This window comes from Lepidochelys kempii, chromosome 2 (genome assembly GCF_965140285.1).
Source record: "Lepidochelys kempii isolate rLepKem1 chromosome 2, rLepKem1.hap1, whole genome shotgun sequence".
NCBI classification, from domain to species: domain Eukaryota; kingdom Metazoa; phylum Chordata; order Testudines; family Cheloniidae; genus Lepidochelys; species Lepidochelys kempii.
The window spans coordinates 108,183,569-108,203,062 of record NC_136381.1 but is presented as its reverse complement, the minus strand read 5'-3'; the positions used below and the strand labels follow the sequence as shown (position 1 = coordinate 108,203,062).

The window sequence follows — 19,494 nt, the reverse complement described above, 5'->3', positions numbered from 1 at the left end:
TTATCACTCTTCCACCTTTCACGAGCCCACTCCTCCAGCATCCAGCCGGCCCCATTTTCTGACCATCATTTAGCCACCGTGACGGCTTCCCTCTGCGTGGAGAGGCCAGGGCCAACCTATTGGCATTTCAACAACAGCTTGTTGGAGGATGTGGGCTTTGTGACGTCCTTCCGGGAGTTCTGGCTGGCCGGGCAAGGGCAGCGGCTTGTCTTTCCCTCAGTGCAGCGGTGCTGGGACCTGGGGAAGGTGCGCGCCCGGCTCTTCTGCCGTGACTACACCCGGGGCACCAGCCGACAGAGGGATGCGGGGATAGAGCAGTTGGAATGGGAGGTCTTAGAGCTGGAGAGGCGTCTGTCCGCCAGCCCCGAGGATCCGCCCCTCTGCAGAGCATGCTGGGAAAAGCGGGAGGAGCTCCGGGCCCTCGAGGACCATTGGGCCCAGGGTGCCTTTGTTCGATCCCGCATCCGTCTCCTTCGGGAGATGGATCGCGGCTCCCGCTTCTTCTGTGCCCTGGAGAAAAGGAGGGGGGCCAAGAACATGTCACCTGCTTTCTGGCAGAAGATGGCACCCCCGTCACAGATCCAGTGGAGATGTGTGGGAGGGGAGAGCCTTCTACGCAAACCCTTTCTCCCCGGATCCGACCGATCCTAACGCTTGCAGAGTGCTCTGGAAGGAGCTCCCTATGGTCAGCACGGGCGACCGAGACCGGCTAGAGCTGCCTCTCACTCTGGCCGAGTTCTCGGAAGCCCTCCGTCGCATGCCCACCAATAAATCTCCGGGCATGGACAGGCTGACCATGGAGTTCTACTGCGTGTTCTGGGACATCCTCGGCCCAGACCTAGTCGCCGTCTGGGCCGAGTCTTTGCAGAGCGGGGTCCTCCCTCTTTCGTGCAGGTGAGCTGTGCTCACCTTATTGCCGAAGAAGGGACCTCCGCGATTTACGAAATTAGCATCCCATCTCCTCGGCACGGACTACAAAGTCGTGGCAAAGGCAATCTCGCTGTGGCTAGGGTCCGTGCTGGCGGACGTGGTCCACTCAGACCAGACCTACACCGTCCCGGGCTGCAGCATCTTTGACAACCTATATCTGGTCTGGGACCTTTTGGAACTCGGGTGTAGGGATGGTCTGTCGTTTGCCCTCCTGTCCTTGGATCAGGAGAAGACGTTCGACAGGATGGACCCACAGGTATCTCCTAAGCACTCTGCAAGTGTTTGGCTTCAGACCCCAGTTTGTCTGTTTTCTCCAGGTGCTGTACGCCTCCGCAGAGTGTCTGGCCAGGCTCAACTGGATCCTGACCGAATCGGTCAGCTTCGGGCGAGGAGTACGGCAGGGGTGCCTCCTCTCAGGCCAGCTGTCTGCTCTGGCGATCGATCCCTTCCTCTGTCTCCTCTGCAGGAGGTTGTCGGGGTTGGTGCTGCGGGAGCCTGAACTATGGCTGGTCCTGTCGGCGTACGCCGATGACGTGCTCCTCGTGGTCCAGGACCCGGGTGACTTGGCATGGGTGGAGGCCTGCCGGGCCATCTATTTGGCAGCCTCCTCCACCCGGGTCAGCTGGGTCAAGAGCTCTGGCCTGGTGGTCGGGGACGGCTGGCAGGCGAGCTCCCTCCCACCCGCGCTTCAGGCCATCCGGTGCAGCGTGGGTCCGCTGCTCTATCTCGGCGTTTACCTTTCTGCCACGCATCCCTCTCTGCCGGAGAACTGGCACAATTTAGAGGGGTGGTGATAGAGCAGCTCCGGAAATGGACAGGACTACTCCGGTGTCTCTCTCTTCGAGGGAGAGCGCTGTTGCTTAATCAACTAGTCCTGTCCATGCTCTGGTACCGGCTCAACACCCTGGTCCTGGCCCCGGGTTTCCTGGCCAACCTCCGGACATCGATTCTGGAGTTCTTTTGGTCAGAACTGCACTGGGTCCCTGCAGGGGGTTCTCCATCTACCCCTGGAGGAGGGAGGGCAGGGCCTGAAGTGTCTGTACAGGCCCTGCAGAGGCTCCTTTATGGTGCAGGTAGTCCTGTGTGGAGCATACTGGCGCACGCCTTCCTGCGCCGCTTCCGAGGGCTCCGATACGACCGGCAGCTCCTTTATCTCCATCCAAGAGGTCTTCCATGAGACCTCTCCGGGCTGCCGGTCTTCTACCAGGACCTCCTCCAGATCTGGAAACTGCTTTCAACGACCAGGTCCATGGCGGCCACCAAGGGGGCAGATCTCCTCGCGGAGCCCCTGCTACACAACCCCCAGCTTCGCGTGCAGGTGGCGGAGTCCCCCTCGGTGCACCAGAGGTTGGTCCTGGCAGACGTCACAAGAGTCAGAGACCTTCTGGACTACGACTGGGGAGACTGGTGGATCCCCTGACGCTCGCTCAGCGCATGGGGCTCTCCAGACCTCATACTCCCCAGCACGTACTTCAGGAGGTGAAGGCTGCTTTGCTGCCCGCTGCTCAGGTTTACCTCGACCGGGTCCTAGACGAGGGCGCGCCCCACCCACCCTTCACCCAGGCCTGCCGGACCTTTTCATTGGGCTCCTGCCCCGTGGAGCCAACCGACCCCCCACCCCTTCACCGTGAGCCGGCTGCACGAGCTGCAGCCGGTCTGCTTCCAGATATCTATACATGCTCATGCTCCCCACCCTTCACACCCTCACCCTCGTGTCCCGCCCCGATACAAAATGGCAGGACCTCCTACCACCTTTGGAGGGTGAGGAGCCCCAGTGGGCCAGCCTATATTCCACTTTGGTCCCGAGGCCCACTGGGGATATCAGTTGGCGGATCCTTCACGTAGCCGTGAGCACGGGCGTGTACTTGGCACGGTTCACCCTATCCCGGATACCTGCCCCTTTTGTGGCATGAGGGAAACCCTGGCACACATATATTTGGAGTGTGCCAGGCTGCAGCCCCTATTCCGGCTCCTCACCAATATTTTATTACGTTTTTGGTTGCACTTTTCCTCTCACCTTCTTATTTATGCCTTCCCTATCCGCGTCCCCACAAAGTTACAGGATCTTCTGGTCAGCCTCCTCCTGGCCCTAGCTAAAATGGCCGTCTATAAAACCAGAGTGAGGAGGTTGGCTGATGGAGTCTCCTGTGACTGTGGGGCCTATTTACAATCCTCGGTCCGTTCATGAATCCGGGCAGAGTTCTTCTGGGCGGCGTCCACTGACTCCCTTGACGCCTTTGAAGAGCCGTGGGCGCTGTCCGGGGTTCTCTGTTCGGTGTCCCCATCTGGTTCCCTTCGTTTGACCCTTTGACCACACTCCTGTCCCTGTTATTTCATTAGTTGTCCCCCGTATTTATTTGGTGTCCAGGTCCTGTGGATCCCCCTCTTAGGCTGCGGGGGGATCCTTTAGCAGTGGGCGGGCAAAGCCCGGATCCCAATAGGATCACTCTCCTGTACCCATCTGGCCCAGCCCTGTCACAGTAGTTATTAGTAGATGCCACACTAGAGGGAAAATTGGCAGTCAGCTGTTTCTGTTATAATTAAAGACAGAAGTTTCCAAATGTGGTTCCTTTACTACGTCCGGATAGGAATCAAATAAGTTGTATATTTTTTTTTTCCTACTGGCAGAAATATACAACTAAATCTAGTAATGCAAAATGCTGTGTGAAAATATAAACAGGAAACAGATGTAGAGATGCTGTGAAGTAGAACTCTGTTAGTCCATGGTGTCCTTTTACATCCTCTCTGGGCTACTAGCTAATAGTTTTAATAAGTGATGAAATCTAATATTTTGTATTCAGTGTGTGCTGTGGGAATATCTGTAAGGATTAGCTAAGTATGACTGTTCAATGCAAAGCTGTATTTGAATAAAGCCTGTATTGTAAAGTACCTGGTTGAGTTTTAAGTACATGAAAGATGAGACTTGATAAGACTGGGAAATCTTGTTTATCTTGAAGTTTTGAGGCAGCAATTTCAAGTAACAGGTGAGCTCATATAGGCTGTGAAACCTGACATCCAGGTTTTTTAAGTAATCAAACAAAACATTCTTTTTGTGCATCTGTTCCAGCTCCTTATGGACAACTGCAGACTCCCGGTTTCCTATCTTAATGGACAAATTAAGGAAGTAGCACTAGTGGCACTTATAAGACAAGTGACATAGCTGCTGTGTAAACATAACTTCTGAGAGGATGCTTCCCAGTGCAGATAGACGCGCACTTGCTCTGTTTGGGCTAGCACTCTAAAAATAGCAGTATGGCCATGCCAGCATGGGCAGTGGCTCAGACTAGACACTTGAGTACGTACTCAGGGGGTTGGGCAGGTTTGTACTCAGATAGCTAGTCCCTCCATCCATAGCCACACTGCTATTTTTAGCACACCCGCATGAGCAGAGCTAGCGCATATCTGCCTACCTGCACTGAGAAGCACGCTCTCAGTTGCTGTGTAGGCATACCCAGAGAAATGCCTGACTGGCCAGTATTTCTCTTTTACCTGTTAAGTCCACGATTGTTTTTTAAATGCATTGAAGTTGAGAGTTATGACTTCTGTTATGGGAAGTCACAATATCAGGAAAGATTTGACATCTGAAACTGATGTATAAGCAAGCCCAACAGTGTTGTTGGTATTTTCTTTGGATATGATCTCTTTTCTTCTCTTGCTTTCTTTTTTGTCTCACTGAGTTTTGTGCAGATCACTGAAAAACAGGGAAGGGCACAGTCTAACTGTCTCTGGAGACTGTGTAAACATTTAGTAGTGCAGTAAGAAGACAAACAGATCCAGGAAATCAGACATTCACCTTATATATACAGTGGTTAATGAGCAGTTTGAAAGCCTAAATTGGAATTTAGCATTTTGACTTCGCTGGCTCAGCTATAGGCTATTCAGTGATTTAATATTGCAGGCTGCAATCGTTATTCTGTTTAAAGTGGATACAAACGCATTATACTTGCACAGCTTTTAGAAAGATAATCACGTACGCAGATTGGTACCACTACCTAAAACTCATCATTAGTTTGTCTTATCAGTAAAAAATGTAGCTCGTATGCCTGTTTGCAAGACACAAATAATATTTTACCTATATGCTGTTTGATGGGACAACACTCACTCCAAAATCAAAGTCAAGTCCTTTTATCTTATCACCATTTCTGATAGCTCATTTTTCTTGATAGCTAGTGAAACAGAATAGCATGGGGAATAATACTTTTAAATCAGATTACTTTCCATACCTGGAGTCAAAACCTTGAGGAAATCATGTCTGTCTTTACTAGTTAGGTACCATGGAGCTTTGGATATTAAAGCTGGAAGTCTTTGATTTTTATGAGAATTAATAAACCCTTTCAAGAAACATATTTCAAACAATTTGCACAGGACTCCTTAAAACATTTCAACATTGAAAGTTAACCCTGTGGTGGATGGCCCCAGAGGTAACTGCATCAATACACTATGACCAGTGTATGGATGCAGTTACAAGTTACCACACAGCTCTTTCTAAACCAGCTCATTCATTCATTCATTTATTAAGGTAAAAGCATTACAGAGAATACATTAAAACAATCAGAGAACTTAAACGCACACTTAAAAGGTTACCGGAGATCACTCCCAGCTTCCGCCTATGGCTCTGGTAGGTTTTAGTTTTTCAGAACCCACAGCTGGGTTTTCCACCGGTTGTAATTTATCTGTCTTAGATGCAAAATGAAAACCCCGAATCAGTGTAAGCTTGTGCTATTTATTCAAAAGTCCATTCTTTGTCTGTTGGTCTCTGAAGAATCCAGTTTGAACAGAGAATCCACTGGTACCTCTTGTGGGAGGAGGGGTGCAGGGAGAGGAAGAGGGTTACAGCCTGGCTGGTTTTCTTAATCACCATCCACTGTTTTTAGTTCCTGGAGGAGCTGTGGTAGCCCTCTCTCATGGAGTAGAACAATTACACATAAACCATTCATTTAAAACAATGGACACTAAGGATACTTCATGGGATTGCAGTATCTGACACCATAGTATCACTGTCTGCTCTCCTCATAGCGAATCCATATGACATGCAATTTGTATGCCTGCTCTGAACCTGGCCTTCTTTGTGTATATAATATGTACATCTGTCTCTCACACACATTTCTCTCTCTCTCTCTCTCTCTCTCTCTCTCTCTCTCAGACACACACACACACACACACACACACAATTAGCTTTTTGAAAGATACATTTGGTTTGATATTGAGACCCCCCCCCTGTGTCTTTTCCAAATATAAAACAGTACTGTGAAAATGTCAGTGACATTTATCAACACATAGGTGACCATCTCATGCATTCCCTCAGGATTTTTTGCCTTCTTGATCTTACACTTGTGATTCTTTCTGTGAAAATTCAGGGGCCCATAATGACAGTTGAGGAGCAGTTCAGTTAATTAAAGCTGGGAATCCTTTGACATATTGGCACAGAACTGAGCAAAATGAGTTTATTAACTGAACAACGTCATGTTCGTGTTCCTGATACAAATCTGCAACTCTGATTGCAAGGATCATAGAAGCCCCTGTGTGGTTTCCATGAAAGCTAATTGAAACAAGCAGTTTTGACCAGGGACTTTTTTAATATAGCTGCTGAATGTATTTCATGTTAAGTCTTCCTCTCTTACAATGAACAGAGTTAAGTTTCCTGTTGGTACACTACGCTGCAGTAGGTCAAATGCAAATTGCATTGATTTGCTGCAAGTTACTGTGAGTTAATAGTTATTAGGTTATTCTTGTTTGGAGTAGTCATTGCAGAAAAAATGTCTTCTAGTTTTGGAGCCTTTGAAGCTCACATTTTCACACTTTTCTCTGCAATCATGACAGCTGGAATCTTTCTTTAAAAAAGCAAGCAAGCTGAGTTTCTCATGTAATCACAGGACTCCAGGAGCAGTAAGAAACACAATAAATATTGAGCAACTCGTGATAAAATCATGAGAGTTGGCAACACTGCAGTGTAGTCTCCAATACTGTCCAGTATTCAGTATAACCTTACCAAATGAAGTTACACCTCCTATTCTTTTAATATTTATTCATTTATTTATTTTTATAGAACCTCTCAAGCTATTCAAAAGTTAAAAACAGCATTTGATGTAAAGCTGGGCTCTGTGTCTCAAAGAGAAGCAAGCACTATGCCAAAAAAAGGGGAAGGGGAGCAAAGAAAAGGTAACTTCAGAAATGGATGAATTAAAGAGGGAACACAAAGGACCAAGTCTACCACTATATATTGCTTAACACAGTAAGGCCCGAATTTTGATTGGGGTCGATGGGTGGTATCACACTGGAAATATAAAATAACAATTAAATAATTTACAAAGAAGAATCGAGTCAAATATAAGAGCCTTACACTGAGCCTTAGAACAACTAGATGAAAAATGATGTTTCTTTTATATGTGAGAGCTAGAGAATATAAGTGGGAGCTTAAATCCTTATTTTTTTTTATTTATTTTTTTTATTCAGTGGTCAGCACAAAAAGATGCAAGTATTCATAGAATCATAGAATATCAGGGTTGGAAGGGACCTCAGGAGGTCATCTAGTCCAACCCCCTGCTCAAAGCAGGACCAATCCCCAACTAAATCATCCCAGACAGAGCTTTGTCAAGCCTGACCTTGAAAACTTCTAAGGAAGTATTGTACAAACGAAGCTGAATAGGAGAATAGCAAAACAAAGCTAACGAATGTCACTAGCTGTGTGTGAGGGGATTGATTGGTTGATTTAAAAACTGGACAGGGACACATTTTAAGAAAGTTTCAAAAAATGCTGAGGCAAATTAGTGATTTCTGCCTTACTCCTTATTCCTTACTTACTTGTATCATAAATGCAGTATAGTTTTGAAGGATAATTCAGAGTAAACTGTTTTGAATTAGGAGTAGAGCTGGCGAAAGAGGAAGAGTCTGCTGTGCAAACGAATTCTATACTGGAACAGTATTCAGTTAATCACTCATACTGGAGCTCTTGCCTGGTTTCCCTTATTTGATAAAGGAAAACTAATAATTTTATTAGTGATGGACAAAATAAGGTATTTGGTTTTGAAAACTGGGGTGGTTCATAGCAAATGTTTTTATGGAAATCCCCAAAGTTTGTGGGGAAGAGGTAAAGAGAGATTGGCAAAACTGGGAGTCATTTTATTTGGCAAAACTTTGTGTGTTGGGGTGGGAGGGTTGGATGCAAGTTTTATGTTATTTGAATATCTAAAGTTTAGATAAAAGATTCTATATTTTTTTTTCAGAAATGTTTCAAAAAAATACAGGTCCAATGTGGCACTTTTCTGCCATCAGTGAATGCGCTTGATGTACCTTGAGTTAATCTGTTAGCTTGGTTTAGCTGTATATACCTTGTTGTGCATTAATTGCATTATTTCTGTATTTATTAATATTTGTACTAATGTAATATTTTAAATTTGGTTTGTCTGGTTACGGTAGTCAAGATGTTTTCACCAAAGAATGTAACTACTTCTCTCCTTCATTTATACACTGTTTTTTAGGCCAAGATTTCCAAAAGTAACTAGAAAAGGAGTACTTGTGGCGCCTTAGAGACTAACCAATTTATTTGACCATAAGCTTTCGTGAGCTACAGCTCACTTCATCGGATGCATACTGTGGAAACTGCAGAAGACATTATATACACAGAGAACATGATACCTCCTCCCACCCCACTCTCCTGCTGGTAATAGCTTATCTAAAGTGATCACTCTCCTTACAATGTGTATGATAATCAAGTTGGGCCATTTCCAGCACAAATCCAGGTTTTCTCACCCTCCGCCCCCCCCCCCACAAACTCACTTCCTGCTGGTAATAGCACATCCAAAGTGACCACTCTCCTTACAATGTGTATGAAAATCAAGGTGGGCCATTTCCAGCACAAATCCACAAAAACCTTGATTTTCATACACATTGTAAGGAGAGTGGTCACTTTGGATAAGCTTTTACCAGCAGGAGAGTGAGTTTGTGTGTGTGGTTTTTGGAGGGGGGGGGTGGGGGGTGAGAGAACCTGGATTTGTGCTGGAAATGGCCCACCTTGATTATCATACATGTTGTAAAGAGAGTGGTCACTTTGGATGGGCTACTACCAGCAGGAGAGTGAGTTGGGGGGGGGCGGGCAGAGGGTGAGAAAACCTGGATTTGTGCTGGAAATGGCCCAACTTGATTATCATACACATTGTAAGGAGAGTGATCACTTTAGATAATCTATTACCAGCAGGAGAGTGGGATGGGAAGAGGTATTGTTTCATGGTCTCTGTGTATATAATGTCTTCTGCAGTTTCCACAGTATGCATCCGATGAAGTGAGCTGTAGCTCACGAAAGCTTATGCTCAAATAAATTGGTTAGTCTCTAAGGTGCCACAAGTACTCCTTTTCTTTTTGCAAATACAGACTAACACGGCTGTTACTCTCAAAAGTAACTAGTGAGTTTTGGGGTATTTCAGTTCTTGAGTGCCCAATTTGTGACACATTAAATATGTCTGTTTTTGGAGGATGGTGAGGGGGGTTAGCTTAGCACTTTCTAAAAATCAGACCCCTTTAAGGCACATCATCTTGGGCAGCCAAAAACTTTAACTTAGATTGCATATTCTGCCAATGCAGGCTGTAAAAAGCAAGGAAATAAGCAGTTAAGTCATTCATCTTCCCATATGCTCTCCATTACATTCCAACCATGACCCTGCATGGCCCCCATCCTAAAAAAAGAACGAGGAGTACTTGTGGCACCTTAGAGGCTAACAGGCCCCCATCCTGTTTCCCCACAGTCACGTCCTCTGCTCATCCCATTACATCTTCCATCACTCTTCAAGCCCACCCTTGTGTTTCAAAGTACTCAATAAATGTATTTCCTTTTAAAACTGTCACCTTTTAATTTCCAGTTTCTTCTTGCTCTTGAATTACAGGCTGAAATCTGCTACATAGTAGAGGAGCAAGTCTGCAATTCATTGGCTCTTCCTTAATTAGCAAATGGCCAATCTTAAAGATGCTCAAAATAGAAACTAAAGAGGATGCACTTAGATGCAAATGTGTGTGGGCTGGTTTGTCTCCCACAGAAAAAGACTATTCATTGCTCCCTCATGAAAATCAAAACAGGCGCTCTCTGAGAGCACTGCTAAAGATTTTAATCAGACTAAGTCAGAGTTCTAGAATTCTGTGCTTCCAGTGTTTGCTTTTAAATTATATTCATGTCTCTACCAAACTATACTAGTTAGAGGACAAAACTTTCTTGATACATTCTATTTGAAGTGAAGTATAATCCTAAATTTTTCATCTTATTGCTGAAAAATCCTTGCTAACCTCTCCTCCTGTCCTTGCTGACTCATGAATAGGCAATAAAATTGAGTTTTGTTTGGGCATCAGAAGCCCCATTACTGACCCTCATTAGCATGTGTGATTTTTATGGGATTTCTGTACATTGTTTTAACGATTGGCTAAACATATTTTCTTCTGACTACTTTTTAGGAAATGGCAAAGATTCTCAATCATCCAAGAGTATATGCTTTTCTTCACATACCAGTCCAATCTGCTTCTGACAGCATACTCATGGACATGAAAAGAGAATACTGTGTGGAAGACTTCAAACGGGTAGTGGATTTCCTTAAAGAAAAGTAAGTCTGTTAATACTCAAGAAAATACCACTGTTCTTTTTTTGCAATGTTAAGAACATGTGGCTGAAAATGCAGCTTGCAACCTCATAAATAAGGTATGAAAAAGCTTTCAAAGTCTGAGTTTTCTATAAAACTCTTGATGTCGTTTGCTCATTTGCCTGAGTTTCATAAATACTGTCCATCTCTGCATGACATGCTTTTAAATTGTCAATAGATTCCTAATCTTTTTCAAATAATAGAATTTTAGATAATTTTTATGCCTAAACTACTATATATAGGTTGCTTGAAGTTCACTTTGCTGAAGTCTTTAACTTTAATGTGGCTTTTCGGCATCGTATAATCTGCATACTGGAGATGGTCCAACTCATGATAACATAAATTGACATTTTTTTTACTAAGTAGTATTTTATGTTCTCTAACTGGAATAAATTTACTTTTGTATGTTAGTCCCCTGAGTTGGCTTTAAAGAATTGGGACGACTTATGGAAAGACTTTTTTCCTATAAGGACAGAATATATGTCATACATATATGTCATACATACTTTTTACATAAGTAAAAGACAAATGATGTTATGTTAAGCAGGAAAACATTTTTAACAGCCAGTAATAGTACGTTTAGCATTTGATTAACTAAGTTGGGGTTTTTTAGTTGTTGGGTTTTTTTATTTATGACATCAAGTACTAAGATTGAAGTGCAAAATATGGCACTAAATATCTTACTTACAATTACTTTGTAACTTCTTGGCCTATTTTGAATTAATATTCCCAGGTGGAATGACAGAAAACTCATAGGTTTCAGAGAAGCATCTGTGTTAGTCTGTATCTGCAAAAAGAACAGGAGTACTTGTGGCACCTTAGAGACTAACAAATTTATTAGCCCACGAACGCTTATGCTCTGATAAGTGTGTTAGTCTCTAAGGTGCCACAAGTACTCCTGTTCTTTTTGAGAAAACTCATAAAAATCTGAAAGAATTATTTCTCACTTTCTTTCTTTGGCTTTCTGGGTATTTGTGTGTTAGTTTGTGTTTGACTTAGCTTGGGTGTAGTTTGTCGTTGTTTTGTTTTTGAATGAGTAAAGGTTCTTCACTTTACACCCTGGGTCTGGGATTTCACTCCTTTGTACACACTTAATTTAGAGTGTCAATTTTTCTTATCCAAATCACTATAAAATACCGTGGTTTAACTACATAAAGCATGAAATGCGAAAAACTGCATGGCAGGTGGGAGGCATAACAAAGAGTAACTATTGAAAAATGGAAGGACCTTCTCCTGCAAACTTTACTGAGGTGAGTGGATACTCTGATGCACTCAGGGAAATTGATTGCAATGGGGTTACTTGCAAGAGCAAAGGTTGCATCCATTATTTTTTATTATCATCATCTTCATGTTTACTCGTTCTGAGAAGTTTGATTTTTTTCAAACGATGGTAATGCCTTCGTTGTTGTTGTTTTTTTAATTAAGAGGTTATGTTAGCACATATCTTAGCTAGGAACTATGTCAATTTATATCTGAACTGATGTGAAGCTGATGCATTATTCTCTTCAGTAGTTTGAAACTTGGCAGCTATTATCATAACAGCAGCTGGATTTCAGATAACCTAGTAGAGCTGGCACATATTGGGGCATATGAAAATTTTTTAAAATCATGCAGCCCTTGCACACAAAAAAGAGAGTGAATTACTTAATATCCAAATTCATAGCAGCTGCTCATGTCTATGACATAAGTCATTTTCCACAAACTATTATTACTTGTGTAGTAAATTTAGTTTAAAAAAAGTAATTGATTTGATGTCTTACTTTAAAAAAAACAGTAAAAATAATATTTTATTAGAAATCTAACAGATTATCTAGTGGTTCCTATTAGGGAACAGTCTCCATTTAGCATGGTGGAAAATTCTTTGCAACACCTGGCAGCAGAGTGAGGTAGCTATGCAAGACACAGATATTTTGGATATTTGAACATGTGCACATCTGTTAAACTCATTTGGTTTTTCTTTTGTGCTCAAGAGCATGTGGTCTTTATTTGTAGTCTTTTCTCTCCTGATAGCAGCCAGCTATGACGTTGCCATGTAGACATTCCCATACAGATTTCTCAAAGCAAGAATTGCTGAGACATAACATTGCCACAGACTTCTCCAGAGTCTATACCTCGAATAGCTGGTATTAACTATGTGTGTGCTGAAGTATTTTAGCAGTATAAGGAGTGATGGCCCTCTTCCATGTCACAAAACAGATCAACCACAGCTGTAAAGTTTGAACCCACTTACTGCAAACACTAGCACAGGGCCCAGCCAGTAGATTCAGAATGGCACATACTCCATAAAATCAGGCATCTGCCAAGTAAGCATTTACTCTTAGAATGACATTGGACCCATAACACCATAGGTTGACTCAGTGAAGGAGATACTCCAATACTTGAGATATTCCATTAAGCACTCAGATACCTTGATGAAAAAAACCCAGACAAATAGAAAGAAAGAAATTCTGAAATCGATAGGAGTGGAATGAGAGAAAGTGAACCACGTGGTACCTGATCTGTTCATGCTGGGGCACTAGGCACATAATGACCAAGGAAACCCTCCATTCTCAGAGAGCCAGGGGAAAGGAACATGGGGCCACCTTCTTCACAACCCAAGAGAAGCACCATGAGTCATCTCTTCCCTTTGGAGAGGCAGGAGTGGCAGCAGGGGGAACTCCCTGTACTGTTGGAGTATTTGCTTGGGTGCATGCAGAAGTACTTTTCTCCTTCCAAACCTACAGTCTTCTACTGAGGTGGTGTTGGTGTAGTCCTCCAGAGTGCAGTGGTTTTGGTGTTAAAACTCCATTGAGATGAATGGAGCTGTTCACATCCCTCAGAGCTATTGTTTCAGACTATTTGGGGACTCAGGCAGACATGCATTGTTTATTCACAGTTTGTTTTCAAGGTTTTCTTCACATGCTAGAAACTCTTTTCAAAAATGAAAGCTGATATTCTGGTGCCATCACGTGATTCCAGAAGTTGGTCTACCAGGCATAGGCCTTCCGTGCATCTGTCTAAATCTGGTCCTGTCTGTAACTACTCAACTGAATGACACTGCTGTTAGCCTGGGATGAGGCTTTGCAGCAGTGTTTGCAATAAAAAGAAACCACAAACAAATACTATGGACTCGAGAAACTGGATTAAAGAACTCATATTTCCTAGTTTATGCACTGTAAAAATGTCTGTCTTATACGACCTTGATACCTTTCAGATGCATTCCTTTAACTCTTCGCATACAGACATTTTCTTTAATACAGTATCCAGAAAATGAGTGCTGTGGAGGACATACTGTTACTGTATCTGCTATGAAGTGATCATCTGTCAATACAGAATTATCAGACTTACTCTTTAAACAGAATTTATTTGTAAGTGGCTTCAATTTCACAGAATTGAACATCAGCATAAAGAAGATGAGAATATGTTGATTCCTTTAGGATTAAACTTTTGAAGGATAATTGTTTGTAGTTCTAAAAAAAAGAGGAAGTCTGCTTTAATTATGTCAAAAACTTTCAGTTTAATCCCTTGAAATTTACTTTTAGCAATAAAAGCAAATAATTGGAATATATTTTAGTTAAAGAATATTCGAGATCTGAATGTCACATTTTGCAATTACTCAATAACGAGCAACATGATCATATATTCATGAAAGAACCTTTAAAATGGTGATTCTCTTTTAAAATTCTTGTTTGTTGACTGAGCTTAATTGTGCTACACCCTAATACGTTTCTCCTGTGTGATGAGATTATGTTGTTAATGAAAAGATAAATGACTCTTTCTTTCTCACTTTCTCTATGCAAGCTAAGAGAATTTCAAACCAAAAACTTGACTGATAAAAGAAGGAAAATTCAGAGTTAAAGCTGACAACTTCCAGCCTTAAATCTTGAGAAGGAGCAAAGGAACAACCTTTTCAGAGATGGATTTAATATTTCTCATTAACTTTTTTTGTTCTCGTGAGATTGTGTCACTATTTTAATGTGATTGCCTGCTCCCATCCACTCCTGATTCTTCCCCAGCCCTCAAAACTTAGAAATATAGATAACTTTTGCAATATACTCTGAAGAACAACAAATTTGTACTGTCAGACCAAGAGGAAGCAACTTTCAAAGTCAAAGATCTCTCATTAAAAATACCTTGTCATCAGCCCTCTTCTGCCCTATTTCTCCCTACCCTCACTTCCCCATTAATATCTGGAGACTTAGCTGGAGCACCTGAACCGATCTCCGTTGCTTATGAAAGGTAGCCAAAACTTATATATCTTTTAGCAGCAGAGTGAAAAGCAATTAAGTGAATTAATATTAATATAACGGAAAATGAATTAAAATGTTAGAGGGTGACTAATACTTTATGAAGAATAAACGAGGATCTTAGTTGCCCAGTGATTAGAGTCTTCGGGACAATGATATGAAAGAAAACTAGCTACATTTATAAAAAGGTGCAGAGATACCTTTAAAGTCTGCTGAGGTCAGACAAGGTTTTGGTTTTTACAGTTGAAATTGCCAAACTTGACTAGATCAGTGATTCATTTAATCTCCAGCCACTTCCTCTGACAGCGGCCAGTACCAGATGTCTCAGGGGAAGGTGTAAGAAATCCTGTAGTCCAGGGATTCTCAACCTTTTTCTTTCTGAGGCCCCCTCAACATGCTATAAAAACTCCAGGGCCCCGTGGCAAGGGGCGCCAGGGCTTGGGGTTTCAGCCCCAGGGACCCACAGTTGAGAACTGCTGCTGTAGTCAACAATAATAGAATAACCTGGCCATAAGGGAAGTATCATCTTAGCCCCATCTGTTAGTGATTGACTTATGCCCTGAAGCATGAGAGTTTATATCTCCTGTTGTCAAACCTCTCAATTGTCCCTCAGTCAAGGGACATCATTTATTTTAGCCTCTGAGTTAATTGTTCCATGTAAATTCATTGTCAATCTTATTGTTGAAAATGATTTACATCAGAAAGAATGTAAAACTGAATTTATAGACAGTTATTTACTCTCAATTAATGGATCTCACATCATTTTAATTTTCCTGTATAAAAGACTTGGGTCCATCATTATCTGCATGAGTCATACATTACACTCCACATTTGCACTTTGGCAGAGTGGGAGGCATGATTAGTTGTGTGTGTGTGGATGTTACATTGAGGGAACGGGGCTTGTTTAGTCTGCAGAGGAGAAGAGTGAGGGGGAATTTGATAGCAGCCTTCAACTACCTGAAGGGGGGTTCCAGTGAGGATGGAGCTTGGCTGTTCTTATGCTGGTAGATGACAGAATAAGGAGCAATGGTCTCAAGTTGCAGTGGGGGAGGTCTAGGTTGGATATTAGGAAACACTATTTCACTAGGAGGGTGGTGAAGCACTGGAATGGGTTGCCTAGGGAGGTGGTGAAATCTCCATCCTTAGAGGTTTCTAAGGCCCATCTTGAGAAAGCCCTGGCTGGGATGATTTAGTTGGTGTTGTTCCTGCTTTGAGCAGGGGATTGGACTAGATGACCTCCTGAGGTCTCTTCCAACCCTAATCTTCAATGATTAGATATATAAATTTCTGTACATACATATATATATAGGCATAGTTACATACTGGAACAGATTACCAACGGAGATTGTAGAATCCCCATCACTGGAGATTTTAAAGAACAAGTTAGAGTAACATCTGTCAGGGATGTAAGTTTTTATTATCCATATAAGTGTTCTTGAACTCTACTGTGACAAAGTGGGAATGTTAATGTTTTGTCTGAATAGTGTGTGCGCGCCTCAGTTTCCCTATGTGTTATCAAGTATCTAGGTGGTGGGACAATGGTGTGTGTTCGTTGCAAAGACCCCTAAAGGGCAGGTGTGACTGCCATCTGGCTGCCTGGACACAGCCAATGCCTGACACCCTGTATCCTAGCAACTGATGGCCAGGGCCCATCTCCTGCAAAAGCCAGCTGGAGGTGTTGGAGAACAAAGCAGAAGATGGAGACCAGTTTGATGTTTGCCCAGTAAAGAGACAAAGGATGGAGGAGGGACATCTGAGCATGAGTGAGGGTGGGCTGCTGGAAGTGAGTCAGTCTCATGGTTGGGGACTGAGGGGAGAGAGCCCAAGGCTCTCGGTTCTGGATCCCCCCAAGATGGACATTGCGGAACGCCCCTAATTTCGGTGCTAACAAGATCTGCTCTACACTGTGATCCCAAGGACTAATAAACCCTTCTGTTTTACTTTGCTGGCTGAGAGTCACTGCTGACTGCGAAGTTGGTGTGCATGGTCCCTTTGGGGGCATGTAAGGCTTCCCCAGGTGTCCCATTCAGAGCTCACCGTGTGAACAGGGCTGCTGAACACTCTGAGGTCAGACCCAGGCAGGCGCTGAAGCCAATGAGGCTTGCCCTAGTGAGAATGTGCCCTGAGGAGTTGTCACACTGCACCAGGGTCATGTTTGAACTTCATTCAGTTCCAGAGCACCAAGCCTGTGCACTCCGTGGCATTCACTAAATTCTTGGTGTCAGTATCATCTCATGGTAATAAGTTCCACAGGTTAATCATTGTGTAAAGAACAGTTTCATCTAAAAGATTTCCACATAGCAAACTGCCAGGTATTCAATTAGTCTTCACTGAAAAGATGAAGGTCGGAGTCAATCCCGCTACAATTTGTACTTATGCGTCCAGGAAGTCTGGTATTACAAACATGAGGCTTCTCCAGCTTGGCAATGTTAATACAAACTTTCCCATACTACTACTGAGCTAAGGTTTAAATAAAGAATCGTCAGAGAGCTTTTCTAAACACACATTTTTCAGTTTAAATAAACATGATTTTTTGGGACTATTTTTTGGGATTTTTGCCTATTACAGTATTTACTCAATACATTGTAACAGCTCCCTCACAACCCTTACACCCTATCACATAAATGTGTCTTTTAGATATCTTTCTAAAAAATGTTTTTGAAACACAGAAGAGACTTCTTAAGATTCATTACATTGTATCTTGTAGGTCCTGCTAAGTTTAAAGATCACTGATCCGTAGACTGTAACAGCTATTACAGATTTTATTTTTAAGTAGATTTTTAATTTTTAACAATTTTTAAATAATTTTTAATAATTGCCCTCCTTTTGGAGATTGCTGGTGCTTGCTAAGCTCCTTTAATTGACATCTGCAGAGGAAATTTCATGAGTTAAAAAGAGGATATTTACAGGTAGCTGCAGTTTTTTCAAATGTATTACCTCTGTAGAGCCACACTGATCCTTTCCTCTCTCTTTCTCTTCAGATAGTTTAAACAGACTTCAGTCAGGTTTTGGAAAAGAACTGAAAATAGTTTTGTGGACAAGGCCTTTTGTAAACCAGGGTATGAGCATTTGAATACTTTGTCAATTTGTCAGTTTGGTTGTGTCCCCTTGTGTGTGAGAGATGCACAAGGGAAATGGGAACTGGGTATTGTCCATCTCTCAGCTTGAGAGCTCTCTTTGCTCAAGCTGTAGGGACATGGGTTTTAGCTCTGCAGGACCATGGATCATTCCCTGTTCTGTAATCCAAGATGGAACTGTCACAAATGTACACTGTAATTTACTTTTGTACTGCTGCTCTAAATAGTTGCATGGCTTGTTAGGTGTGATTCTGGCCTCCCTGTGGTGTGACTCTGCATAGGGAGTAGATTCAGAAAAACACAAATTAATGGTAGAAACCCCACCTTTGTTAGGTCCGAGTCATGTGTTGCTGTGAGAGGAGTTGGGTTGAGTGCGGAAGCTACACTGGATTTGTTGCTTTAGTCATTATTTTATGGAGTTAACAAATTTAACAAGGCAGACTTTTTTAGTGTTTCAAAATATAATTGTTACCAAAATGTTTAGCTATAGCTTGTCTGTATTAAATGATATTCATCATATCTGTATCATGTCCATCTGTTTCTATTTAGGTATGTAAGTAGATGAAGAAATAATTACTGTCTATGACAGTATGAGTGAGTAACTGGTTCAACCTCATCTACAGTAACTGCAGGTGTACATGATGAGCTTTGTGAAAATAAGTATGATGCAGACAATCTTCTAATGTTAAAGCAGTGATTTAACATGAAGGACATGTTTTTGCTCTCTAAATTCTTAAAGAATAACAGAAAACATATTACCTTAAAAGCTAACTCTTCATTAGATTGTTAGGTTGCAGTGGCTTACTAAACTGGGGGTTCTTTACAACCAAAGGAGGGATGTTGAATACAATTAAATAATTTAAAAAACACCACTGTTTACATTTATACCCTGTCATCCCCACCCTTCAATATCGCCCCTCACAAATAAGAGTGCCCAGAAGAGGCATCACTTTATTATTCTTTGGGGCTAAAGCTTATGAACAGTGGTATTTTAAGGGGTAGATTCTGCCACCTTTAATTCTGTTTAGCAAATTAAAATATAATAGAACAAGTATTTGTTCTTCAATAATTATTCTTTCTAAAAGCTGGTCTTTGTAACCATATCATGCTATCACTATTATCCTTATGCTTTGTTTCCCTTTCCTTCTGTTTGTTTGTTATATCCACTTAATGAGTTTTGTCTTGAATTAGATTGTAACATCTTTGGAACAGGGACTATCTCTTTGTAGAGTGCTCAGGAAAAGGTACTGTAATCTGACTTTGGGGCCTCTTAGTGCTACTGTAGTGTAAACAATAATTAGTGTGAAGAATTATAGTGAGGGCAGAAATGCTTCTTGATGTGGTAAGAGTGTAATGAATGCCCATGTGAGCTTCATCTAGATAGTCTCAGGAGCTGTCATGGTGTTCTCTTTTTGAGGAGTCATCTTTCTAAAACCAGATCATGTACTGTTTGAGCAGGTGAAAAGGGGCTTTCATGTATGACTTCGTAACAGTCCACTCGCCAATAAAATTACCTTTCTCTTCCCTGTACGCATACTACAGCTGTGTTATGACATCCAACTTCACACTAAGAGTATTGGCTGTTATCCCCATCTCTTTATGTCCCAGAGTGTTACTGTCACACCTGCCAGCCAGTTATTTTCA

The 19,494-nt window shown here is 42.4% G+C and overlaps 1 protein-coding gene across 4 annotated transcripts in view; it reads left to right on the top strand.

Moving 5' to 3' along the window:
* Window positions 1-19,494, top strand: part of CDKAL1 (CDKAL1 threonylcarbamoyladenosine tRNA methylthiotransferase) — a 665,563-nt gene that overhangs the window by 449,225 nt on the left and 196,844 nt on the right. For all 4 annotated transcript variants that reach the window (XM_078851602.1, XM_073331895.2, XM_078851603.1 and 1 more), the window contains one exon: window positions 10,366-10,511. In XM_078851602.1, the coding sequence (XP_078707728.1) occupies window positions 10,366-10,511 (146 nt within the window). The remainder of the gene's footprint in view (window positions 1-10,365; window positions 10,512-19,494) is intronic.